The following is a 13,308-nucleotide window of genomic DNA, read 5'->3' as shown; positions in this document are numbered from 1 at the left end:
CAATGTTAAACTTCTCTTGTCTGACAAGGACAGAGTCATAGACACTGAATTTATCTAGAAACCTAAAAAGGTTACCCTTGTCTGAGGAATCAATGAACTGATTGGTAAATTGATCCTCCAACCATGAACTTGAAGAAACAACACGTCGATTCGTATGAGATTCTTTGAAAATGAGAAGACTGAGCAAGTACCAAGATATCGTCCAAATAAGGAAATACCAAAACCCTATTCTCTGATTACAGAAAGAAGGGCACCGAGAACCTTTGAAAAAAATTCTTGGAACTGAGGCTAGGCCAAACGGTAGAGCCACAAAACTGGTAATGCTTGTCTAAAAAGAGAATCTCAGACACTAAAAGTGATCTGGATGAATCGGAATATGCAGATACACATCCTGTAAATCTATTGTAGACATATAATGCCCTTGCTAAACAAAAGGCAGGATAGTCCTACAATAACCATCTTGAATGTTGGTATCCTAACATAACGATTCAATAATGATAGATCCGGAACTGGTCTGAAGGAATTGACCTTCTTTGGTACAATGAAGAGATAAAATAAAAACCCCAGCCCCTGTTCCAGAACTGGAACTGGCATAAATACTCCAGCCAACTCTAGATCTGAAACACATTTCAGAAATGCTGAGCCTTTGCTGTGTTAACTGGGACACGGGAAAGAAAAGAATCTCTTAGCAGGAGGCCTTAACTTGAAGGCAATTCTGTACCTTTCTGAAACAATGTTTCTGAAACCAGAGATTAAGAACGGAATTGATCCAAATTTCTTTGAAGAAAACGTAATCTGCGCCATACCAGCTGAGCTGGAATAAGGGCCGCACCTTCATAGGTACTTAGGAGCTGGCTATAGGCTTCTATAAGGCTTGGATATATTCCAAACTGGAAATAGTTTCCAAACTGATACCGCTCCTGAGGATGAAGGATCAGGCTTTTGTTCCTTGTTGTGAGGAAAGGAACGAAAATGATTATTTACCCTGGAAAGAAAGATTCCAAGTTTAATCCATAAAGCTTTTCTAGCTAAAATAGCTAGAGACATATACCTGACATCAACTCTAATGATATCAAAAGATGGTATCACCAATAAAATTATTAGCATGTTATAGAATAATAATAATGCTATAAAATTATGATCTGTTACTTGTTGCGCTAAAGCTTCTAACCAAAAAGTTGAAGCTGCAGCAACATCCGCTAAAAATATAGCAGGTCTAAGAAGATTACCTGAACATAAGTAAGCTTTTCTTAGAAAGGATTCAATTTTCCTATCTAAAGGATCCTTAAATGAAGTACTATCTGCCATAGGAATAGTAGTACATTAGCAGGAGTAGAGACAGCCCCATAACCTTAGGGATTTTTGTCCCAAAAAACTCTAATCTGTCAGATGGCACAGGATATAATTTGCTTAAACGTCTAGAAGGAGTAAATAAATTACCCAAATTATTCCATTCCCTGGAAATTACTTCAGAAATAGCATCAGGGAGATAAAACACTTCTGGAATAACTACAGGAGATTTAAAAACCTTATTTAAACGTTTACATTTAGTATCAAGAGGACCAGAATCCTCTATTTCTAATGCAAATAACACTTCTTTAAGTAAAGAACGAATAAATTCCATCTTGAACAAATACAAAGATTTATCAGCATCAACCTCTGAGACAGAAACCTCTGAACCAGAAGAACCATTATCAGTATCAGAATGATGATGTTCATTTAAAAATTCATCTGAAAAAAGAGAAGTTTTAAAAGACTTTTATGTATACTAGAAGGAGAAATAACAGACATAGTCTTCTTAATGGATTTAAAAAATAAAATCTCTTATGTTATCAGGAACACTCTGAAAATTAGATGTTGACGGAACAGCAACAGGTAATGTAACAGTACTAAAGGAAATTTTATCTGCATTAATAAGTTTGACATGACATGCAATACAAATAACAGCTGGAGAAACAGATACCAAAAGTTTATAGCAGATACACTTAGCTTGGTAGCTCCAGCACTGTGCAGTGATTTTCCTGAAGTATCTTCTGACTCAGTTGCAACGTGGAACATCTTGCAATATGTAAAAGAAAAAAACAACATATAAAGCAAAATTGATCAAATTCCTTAAATGACAGTTTCAGGAATGGGAAAAAAATGCCAGTGAACAAGCTTCTAGCAACCAGAAGCAATAAATAATGAGACTTAAATAATGTGGAGACAAAAATGACGCCCATATTTTTTAGCGCCAAAAAAGACGCCCACATTATTTGGCGCCTAAATGCTTTTGGCGCCAAAAAAGACGCCACATCCGGAACGCCGACATTTTTGACGCAAAAAAACGTCAAAAAATGACGCAACTTCCGGCGACACGTATGACGCCGGAAACAGAAAAAAATTTTTGCGGCAAAAAAGTCCGCGCCAAGAATGACGCAATAAAATGAAGCATTTTCTGCCCCCGCGAGCCTAACAGCCCACAGGGAAAAAGTCAAATTTTTTAAGGTAAGAAAAAATGATTGAAACAAATGCATTTATCCCAAATATGAAACTGACTGTCTGAAAAATAAGGAATGTTGAACATTCTGAGTCAAGGCAAATAAATGTTTGAATACATATATTTAGAACTTTATAAATAAAGTGCCCAACCATAGCTTAGAGTGTCACAGAAAATAAGATTTACTTACCCCAGGACACTCATCTACATGTTTGTAGAAAGCCAAACCAGTACTGAAACGAGAATCAGCAGAGGTAATGGTATATATAAGAGTATATCGTCGATCTGAAAAGGGAGGTAAGAGATGAATCTCTACGACCGATAACAGAGAACCTATGAAATAGACCCCGTAGAAGGAGATCACTGCATTCAAATAGGCAATACTCTCCTCACATCCCTCTGACATTCACTGCACGCTGAGAGGAAAACCGGGCTCCAACTTGCTGCAGAGCGCATATCAACGTAGAATCTAGCACAAACTTACTTCACCACCTCCATCGGAGGCAAAGTTTGTAAAACTGAATTGTGGGTGTGGTGAGGGGTGTATTTATAGGCATTTTAAGGTTTGGGAAACTTTGCCCCTCCTGGTAGGAATGTATATCCCATACGTCACTAGCTCATGGACTCTTGCTAATTACATGAAAGAAACATACAATACCCCCCCCCAACATTACAACCCACCACCCACATACCCCTAATCTAACCCAAACCCCCCTTAAATAAACCTAACACTAAGCCCCTGAAGATCTCCCTACCTTGAGTCGTCTTCACCCAGCCGAGCCAAATTCTTCATCCAAGCGTAGCAAGAAGAGGTCTTCCATCCGATTGAAGTCTTCATCCAAGAGGCATCTTCTATCGTCATCCACGCGGAGCGGCAGCATCCTGAAGACCTCCGACGCGGAACATCCATCCTGGCCGACGACTGAACGACGAATGACGGTTCCTTTAAATGACGTCATCCAAGATGGCGTCCCTTGAATTCCGATTGGCTGATAGGATTCTATCAGCCAATCGGAATTAAGGTAGGAATATTCTGATTGGCTGATGGAATCAGCCAATCAGAATCAAGTTCAATCCGATTGGCTGAGCAAGAAGTCCACGTCTGGTTGCCCCTTTTTCACATAAAGAAAGACGCGCACTCACAGGAGCGAACAACCAGCTCAATAACATTTGTTGCCTTGTATTTCAGCGCTGGACAAACCATGATAGGCGGGATCAGACTGATCTACTACAGGAAGGTTCTACTCTGTGAAAAGCATTACTGGGCTACAAAGAAGCTGCACCCAGGTGGTAAAACGCCCTAGAACAGGCTAACAATGGTATTGAGCTGGCTGTTCGTTCCTGAGCGTGCACTTCTCTCTATGTGTATTTAAGTCCCATTAAAAACGGAATAATCTGGCATAGTTTAAAAAAAAATGTACTTTTATGATTTATTTTTAAACTTTACCTCCAGATCCAGACCTCTGATTCAGCCACATGATACACAGTATTTGCTTGATCAGTGCAGGAGCACATTTATATTTGTCTCTAGTTGACCATTGCAGATGATATAAGGTATAATATCTGAAGAGGTTTTTCAAGAATTATTTCACTTGACTGCCCAGAGGCAACAAATGTTTCTAACAAATAGTTAAAATGCTTAGAAAACATTTATTTTTCATGCAGAACTTTCATAAGATAGCAGTTGCATTTATATACTATAATGTGTTTAATGTGTATCTAGCTCTGTTGATTGGATTAGCAGCAGTCTCCATTTGGTACCAGCAGTGCTCTGCAGGTCCCAAACGGTACTTCTATGTGTTTCACTCCTGTTGCGAAGTTTAAACACAAAGAGACTAATGGTAGCTAGTTTTAAAATTACATGCTTTATTGAATTAGAGAATGTATTTTTTCAACTATAAATGTCCCTTTTACTAGGCTAGGCTGATAAGAGTGTGCATGCGACTTTAGCGCTCTCTGGCAGCAGTGTTTACAACAATGTTTTTAGCAATGTTATACAACGTTGTAAACACTATTGCCAGAGATTGCTAAAGATGTGCACACTTCTAAGCTCATATGAGCCTACCTATGTTTACTCTTTAACAAAGGATACCAAGAGAATAGCGCAAATTTGAGAATAAAAGAAAGGTTTTTTTTTTAAACTGCCCAGTCTGTCTGAATCATTAAAGGGAAAGTTTACTACCTTAAAATTGTTCCCAATGATCCATTTTACCTGCTGGAGTGTATTAAATGGTTTACAAGTAGCTCCTTTACCCATATCTCAGCATTTAAAATAGCTAATTTAGCCTGTGGTATTCCCAACTATACTGAAAGTGTCTTGTCTTATGTCCAAGCTATTGACAAGAACAGCCAGGAGAAAAAAATTACACTCCCAGTGGGGTGCAGGATCGTTAAAGGACCACTCAGTGCTGTAGAATTGCATAATTAACAAGTGCATAATAAAAAGGCAATGCTATAACACACCTACTCTGAATTTAAAATAAGCAGTAGATTTTTTTTCTGACATCTTTAGTTTTTCTCCCATTTTCCGGGCCAACTGCATCATGTGACAGACATCAGCCAATCACAGACTAGTATAAGTATACCCTGTGAGCTTGTGCACATGCTCAGTAGGATCTTGTTCCCCAGAAAGTGTGAAAATAAAAAGACATTTGATAATGGAAGTAAATTAGAAAGTGTCTTAAAACTGCATGTTCTATCTAAATCACAAAAGTTTATTTTGACTTGTGTCTCCCTTTAAGTAATAAAACGTTAATTTCCATTGTCCTCGCTAAGTATTGCACTTCAGTTTTCCAGACAAATATAACAAAGAAGCAAGTCTGTGTACACAAAATGATAACTTAATGAGACCTGATATTACCTGCAAGTTCAACCCATTGTCATATACACAAATAAACCTGAAAATGCAATTTCTTACATTTTATACTCTGCAGCTGTTATAACAAGTGAATATACATTAAAGGGACAGTCTACACAGTCATCTTAAAGTCTTACCTTAGATTAAGCTGCAAATAATCTACTGCACCTTTTCTATATCATGCAGCAGGAACAGTAAAACAGTTATTTTGAAATTAAAATGGTTTCCAGACAGTTTGAAATGGCTGCCAAGCTCCACCCACTTATGACATCACGATCTGGGCTGCATATTGCTTCCAAACAAAAAAGGCTCACTAGCTGTATTCAACAGACTTTCAATGCTATTCTGCAGAGTGCAGAGTGCATAGATGCAGCCCAGATCGTGATGAATTTAAGAACGTAAAGAGCACAGCTATGAGACCTATACAGATGATGCGTTTCCTGCCTCATAGGGCACTTCCTCAGAGCTGTTGTACAGGTGTGTCTTACCTAATGAAGTACACAGACAGGAACAGGATAGAAAGCCAAACAAATCAAAATTCATCAAGGCTACACTCCCACTCTGTGTACCTATCACATACAATCTAATAATACACATATACAAGAATATAAAAACAAAGTTACAAAGCTGAAATAATTTTGTATCACCCGTGAATACATAAAGTGGACATAACTCATTGGAATACATAGTTACATCTACAATAAATTAAGTTAATAATGGGTGCAAAAACGGAAATACATGCAACTAGAGCAAAAACTTAATGCGGGTCAGAAAAAGAGCCTTCACGACTTATGAAATTATTCAAATAAATTGCAATTTAAAACATGAGCTCACCATCCAACAACACAATCTCCCAAAAAGAAACTAACTATATATATATATATATATATATATATATATATATATATATATATATATATAATAAGCCTCTGGAGCACAAGCGTCAATCAAAAATAAGGACGTGTGATATATATATGTTTGCAATGGTAAACACAAGTTATGTTTTATCAATGAAAAGTTTCACATAGCTGATTTCATCAATACCTAGAGAAGACCCTGTGCACAGAGTGTAAATCCAAAAATGTTCTTTTTTACATAACACTTGAAATTTATCTCCACCTCTGCATCCCATATTCACCAATTCAACACCTTGGAAACTAAAGGCTTTCAAGCGATTAGTATGTTTGAAAACGCTACCGACGTTTTGGGAACCTTAGCCTCAAGATAGATGCTCCCTAACTCTATCTTTGAGCATCCTTGAGGTGAGTCTCACATACTGAAAATTACACACCTTGCACGTTACCAAATAAACCACATAGGTGGAGTTACAATTAATACGTTGTCTCACCCGCATTAAGTTTTTGCTCTAGTTGCATGTATTTTCATTTTTGCACCCATTATCAACTTAATTTATTGTAGATGCAACTATGTATTTCAATGAGTTATGTCCACTTTATGTGTTCACGGGTGATACAAAATCATTTCAGCTTTGTAACTTCACTGTTTTATATTCTTGTAAATGTGTATTATTAGATTGTATGTGATAGGTATACAGAGTGGGAGTGTAGCCTTGATGAATTTTGATTTGTTGGGCTTTCTATCCTGTCTGTGTACTTAATTAGGTAAGACACACCTGTACAACAGCTCTGAGGAAGTGCCCTAGGAGGCAGGAAACGCGTCAGCTGTATAGGTATGATAGCTGTGCTCTTTACGTTCTTAAATTCATGTTTCAGTAAACGAATTGTTTTTAACGTTCCTTGCTCACTCCTCACTCTACAATAGTGTCTGCCGATATTGCTTAACCTGTGTTGGCTGGATGATATAGAAAAGTTGCAGGAGACTATTTGCAGCTTAATCTAAGGTAAGACTTTAAGATGACTAAGGTGTAGACTGTCCCTTTAAACGCAAGAGTTTTACAGCATACTGTCCCTTTAAAGTTTAATGTTAACTTTATATTCCTAGAAATGCAATAAACCCCTGTAGAAGTTTGTGATTGCGGCAAAGTGTAAAAGTGATGTGTATTACCTTTCCCAGGGGTTCCATCATCAGACCCCCGACTACTGAAGCGCAGTTTCCTTGGGTTTCTTTGTTTCCAGCTCATCCTCCGAGAGGTCTGTTGTCCATCAGGCTCTCTATCCTTACCCTGTGAAGGTAGAATCAGTCCAGCCTTCTTCACAGGGGGAGACACCTTGATTATAGCACTTGTTGTCAGGTGAGTGACCTCTGAACCATGACCCTTGCCCTGTGGTGTGTGATAAAAACTTATGCCGATCATTAAAACATTATCACTAACATACATAAGCATTGGCTGTTTTAATCAGAAACAGAAAAACACATAATTAGTGACCTCATTTGGAGCATCCAAGCCTCTCACTTGAGCAATTGAACTCTCTGATAGCAAAGGAGAGCTGGGGGGACCGATACAAAGCCGCTTTCTAGCAGGGGTACTGCTCCTGAAGTTGGAAGCCTTCACAACCTGCCGAAGAAAAATAATGCAAATGTTGCTAAAAAAAATGGCAGTCAACTTATGTATACATACTCACACATGCTTCACTGCCCCTTTAAACCTATGTTTTATATATAGAATGGACATTTGAGGTGTATTAACAGCTCTAATGCTATCAATATTGTTGGCTTATAAATCAAATGTATTTGTATAAAAAAAGTGATACAAGTTGTGATCATGCCTGACTATCATTAGATAACCACTGCAATATACATTATATACTCTAGTAGGCAAAAGCTTGCCCCTCAGGTCTGTGCTTATAGCCATACAGTGGCAGATTGGATGCTGATCTACACAAAGTCCTGACTCTTGCAGTTCCAGCACTTACTTTAGAGTCCCTTTACTAAATTGTCTAGAGTTGGCTCATGTACCCATAAGTTATGCTGCAATATTAATTTATCTGCAGTCATTAATTGTGTTTGATTGATTGCAAGCAGATAATAAGGTCTGGCAACCAGCAGTGGTTGTGTGTTGTGTTTCTAAAAGGAACACTTAATCAGGTATTAGAGACGTGCATTCGCCAGTTTCGTTCACTGTCGAATGCAGACGTAAGAGGCTGCTTGCGGTATTCGGCTCTTTTCGTAGCCAAATATCTTAGTGTGCATGTGAAACACACTAGAATCTACATCTTAGTATGTTTTACTTGCACAAGAAGATATTTGGCTCTGAAAAGTGCAGAATACCGCAAGCACGCTCTTACTTCCGCATTCGGCAGTGAACGAAACTGGCAAATGCACATCTCTATCAGGTATAGTGATGATCTGGAATGCACCAGCAGGGGTAACATCACACTTTTAATATGCACACTTGTTGTAAACTTCTTGAGATTTTAATATAAAATGTTTAGTTGTGTGCAATAAAACTACTTTGCAATATACTTACATTATTTATTTTGCCCTTTTTTATGTAATTTATTTCTGAGCTGGAAATGGATCCTGCTGACTTTGAAAGGTTTACTGATTTTTAACTCCCCTTTTGATTATGTTGTGGTTTCAATTAGCAGAGACAGCTATTTCAAATACAAACAAAACTAAAGGAGAAACTTCCCATATATTTTAAACTCTGCATCCAATATATCAAGTCATTTGAAATGGAGAAACCAGTTTTACAGTTCTCTGTCCCTTTAACCTTGCTACATATGTATTTGTCTTTAACAGATAATTGCAAAACAAAACCACTTCATACTAAAAGGACATGAAACCCAAATTTTTTGTGATTTAGACAGAACATAGCATTTTAAACAACTTTCCAATGTACTTCTAGTATTTCATTTGCTTCCTTCTCTTGTTATCCATTGCTGAACGGTTTATCTAGGTAAGCTCAGGAGCAGTAAAGAACCTAGGTGCTAGCTGCTGATTGTTATGCATATATGTATATATATATATATATATATATATATATATATATATATTATATATATATATATATATACTGTCATTGGCTCACCCATGTGTTCAGTTAGAAAACCAGTAGTGCATTGCTGCTGCTTCAACAAATGATACCAAGAGAATGAAACAAATTAGATAATAAAAGTAAATGAGAAAGTTGTTTAAAATTGTATTCTCTATCTGAATCAAAAAAGAAATATTTGGGGTTTCATGTCCCTTAATGTCTGTGGCTAGCCTTGTAAGCTGCATACTTAAAGGGACAGGAAATCCCAATTTTTTTCTTTCATGATTTAGAAGAGTATGCAATTTCTAAAACAACTTTTAATTTACTTTCTATTATCGATTATTCTTCATTCTCTTGATATCCTTTACTGAAAAGCATATCTAGATACGCTTAGTAGCTGCTGATTGGTGGCTTGCACATAGATGCCTCGTGTGATTGGCTCACCCATAGTGCACTGCATTTCTTCATCAAATAATATCTAAAGAATGAAGCAAATTAGATAACAGAAGTAAATAGGAATGTTGTTTAAAATTGTATTCTCTACCTGAATCATAAAAGAAAAAAATGTGGGTTTTAGTGTCCCTTTAAGCTCAGACCTGGGTCCTCCAAATGGTGGTAAGCAGTCAGTGGAGTGTAGCTATTGAAAAGGCCACTGCAGCAACAACGTGTTATCTTGTTTTAAAAAAATGTTTAGACTGGCTGATGTTATTCTATAGCAAGACAACCGAAATGCCTCTCTAATACCGCATTTTTGTTTCTGTGGAGTTGTCTAATTATGGAATATATATCATACATGTCATTTTAAATGTATTGTATCTGATACAAGAGATTGAAGAGTCAGTAGATATCAATGCAGATTCTTACCTGTCCACTTACTGTCAGGAGAAGTTTGGCTGGAGTTCCCCTGAGCCGCCATCTTTACGCTTTCCATCACAATGTGCACACTCCATTTTCCTTCCCACACAAGAGACCTAGAGAACACAATGCGTATGGTGTAACTGTGTCATAAGAAGCAGGAGCATTAGGCACTGTCAGAACTTGCCCCATGTTTTTACAACCGTGGGTCAAGACAAAACATTAACTAGTTGTGATCTGCAATGAATACCCACATACAAAATAATCAACACTGAGGATACAGGAGAGGCGGAAGAGGAGCGCAAACTGATCAGCTAAAGGATTAAAACACAAACTGAACTACTCCATAAAATGGTTCAATTAGGAATAGTTCCAATACTTTTGCATAGTACTTGTATTACTTTACCGTTGTTTCCTTAAATTCTAACATATTGAAGTGTGTACTCCAGACTCCAGAATCATAAAGGGACATGAAGCCAAAAATTCTGGCAGGAAATAGTGCTGTCATCTACTGCAAATGGATAACATCCCGCAAACTGCTTATAGTGCTACAGATACATGCACACATCCCCTGAACTTACAGCTCTGCTTTTCAAGAAAGGATACCAAGAATACAAATAAAATTTTGATATAAGTAAATTAGAAAGTTGTTTAAAATTACATGCTCTATCTGAATCATTAAACAAAAATGTTGGGTTTCATGTCCCTTTAAAGCTGCAACAATCTACAGTGATTGCATGATCATTATTGTAGATCATTATTATCAGTCTCTAACATGCCTCAGGAGTAGGGTTGCCATTTTCAGCCATGTTTTCCTGGACACTTATGAGTTACACATGCTGCGGGGTGTGAAGGGAGGAACATGTATTGTGTTTCTGGACAACACTATTCATCGTTCCTCCCTGCAGCATGTGTAACTTATAAGTGTTCTGGATTTTAAGGGACGGGTGGCAACCCCTACTCAGGAGACAAGATAAAATAAAGAATAATTCAAGATTATTTTCCAAAAGGTATGTCCTTAGATTGAAAATAATATGCATTAAAGGGACACTAAAGGCAAAATTAAAAAATCATGATTCAGATGGAGAATATAACTTTAAGCAATTTTCCCAATTTACGTAGACTATCAAATATTTTTTTTATAAGAGACTTATCAATTTACTTCTATTAGCAATGTACTTTGTTATTAAAAAGCATACCTAGGTCGGCACAGAGGCAGCAAGTGCATTACTGGGAGCTAGCTGGTGATTGGGTGTACACACATATGCCTTGTCATTGAACACCTAATGTAGTAGTGCATTGCAGCTCTGGAAGTGGCCGTGTTAAATCATGGGCTAAACTTATTTCTCTATAAAACATAATTTTGCAGTTAATTTTGCAATCCATTAATTGTTATGATATAATATAATCATTTGGTGTTCCTTTTAAACATTTTCTAAAGGCTTAGCTAGTTTGTGATGTCTAGAGTGGTGGTCATTACCTGCAGTTAATAGAGAGGGTTCCTAAGTGCCTGCGGGCTCAGCATCCCCAGCAATAAGCTGCGGCATAACTTGTGTATCTGGGGTGTAGTAGCTCCAGTCACCCAGGCTGAAGAGAAGCAGCTGTTTGGGAAGGGGAAGTGGGATAGGGAGCTGAAACTCATCCGACTTCCCTTACTGTGAAAATAATGGGCGGCACCTTGTCAAGGGAGGAACAAAGGAATGGACGTGTGCGTTAGGGATGTAGGAACAAGTGACAAAGGTTAAAGTGGGGGAAGCTCTATAATTGGACCAAGTAGGATAATCCAGACCCAGGGGGCATTTACAGAGTGGCACTTAGATTCTGGCTAATAGAGATTTGGGTATCAGCATGATCTGTGCGAGTTTCATTCTGCTGAACGAATCTTTGAGACTGCTACCTAGGGCTGGGTTTTGACTATTTGATTGGCATTTGGTTTTTATTTTATTCTTGGGTGAGACAGCACATGGTCTTCAGGACCTGACTGAAAGAAAAAATAGACAATGGCAGAAGTTGATGCCTTTAGCTTCAATGGCCTCCCAATCTTCATCTCTGAAAAGGGGATATGATACCCATTTTGTATCTTTCATGATTCAGATTGAGCATCGCAATTTTAAGCAACCTTTCTAACTCACCTTCTATAATAATTTTTTCTTCATACTCCTTGGTATCTTTATTTGAAAAAGCAGGAATGTAAGCTTACAAGCCTGCCCATCTTTGGTTCAGACCTGGGTAGCGCTTGCTGATTGGTGTCTAAATGTAACCACCAATCAGCAAGCATACCAATGATACTGAAACAAAATGGACCAGCTCCTAAGCTTACATTCCAGCTTTTTAAAATAAAGATACCAAGAGAACAAATAATTGATAATAGGAGTCAACTGGAAAGTTGCTTAAAATTGTATTCTCTATCTGAATCATGAAAGAATAAATTTGGGTTCAGTATCCCTTTAAACTATGAACTTATTCATTAAACAATGGATTCAGCTGCAAAGATAGAAGCTAGTGGTACCAAGAGTACAATTAAATAGATTACTGGTCAGGTAAAACAGAATTGTACCTCTGGGGGTGAAAAAATTAGTCTGATACGATCTGTAGGAAGAAGGTATAAAATGTATTATTATTGTGAAAAAATGCATGTAAAAAGGGAAAATGATAAGGTTTGTAAAGGTGAAAACACAGTATGGTAAAACGTGGGGTTGTTGAAAAACAAAGATATTTTATGTGAGATAAATATCTAAAAATTTTCTGGAGAGCAGAATGAGGGGTTGGTACAATGTATGGGGGGGGGGGGGGCACAAAATAAGTACATTGTACTTTCGGTAAAAAGAGAATATTGTTGCCGGATTATAACCAATTAACAAATGAGTATAGAATAACAAGTAGTTGTTGCACTACGGCGGGGTATTTGGGAACTGTTCAGGAGGTTCTATATCAGACACAGGAGCGTTCTCCACGAATAAAGCTCTTTACTCCGTTTCACACCTGATGAACCTGCGCGCGGCGGATCCAGCAGTGACCACAGGGCTTAAAATTCCACACGAGACATACCGCGTGGGAAGAGTTGGTCGCAGTTATGTGACAGCATGAAACCAATGATTAGCGTAACATGGGGCGGGGCCTATCAAAGTATATATAAGGTGTTCAGCAGGAGGGCAAATGGGGCGAGCGCAAGCTTGTTACAAATGTTGTGTTTGTGGGTTGTTATAAAATGGCGGGAGT

General features: G+C 37.7%; 1 protein-coding gene across 1 annotated transcript in view; it reads right to left on the bottom strand.

Annotated features, from left to right (window-relative positions):
• LOC128652826 (uncharacterized) overlaps nt 1-10,898 on the bottom strand; it is a 59,156-nt gene extending 48,258 nt beyond the window's left edge. The window contains exons 1-3 of the mRNA XM_053705793.1: nt 10,869-10,898; nt 7,711-7,812; nt 7,362-7,644 (exon numbers count right to left, since the gene is read on the bottom strand). Coding sequence (XP_053561768.1) covers nt 7,362-7,644; nt 7,711-7,812; nt 10,869-10,898 — 415 coding nt within the window. The remainder of the gene's footprint in view (nt 1-7,361; nt 7,645-7,710; nt 7,813-10,868) is intronic.
• Between the last annotated feature and the right edge of the window lie 2,410 nt (nt 10,899-13,308).

This window comes from Bombina bombina, chromosome 1 (assembly GCF_027579735.1).
Source record: "Bombina bombina isolate aBomBom1 chromosome 1, aBomBom1.pri, whole genome shotgun sequence".
Classification (NCBI taxonomy): Eukaryota; Metazoa; Chordata; class Amphibia; order Anura; family Bombinatoridae; genus Bombina; species Bombina bombina.
The sequence above is the reverse complement of the archived record's forward strand: the minus strand, read 5'-3'. Positions and strand labels throughout refer to the sequence as shown.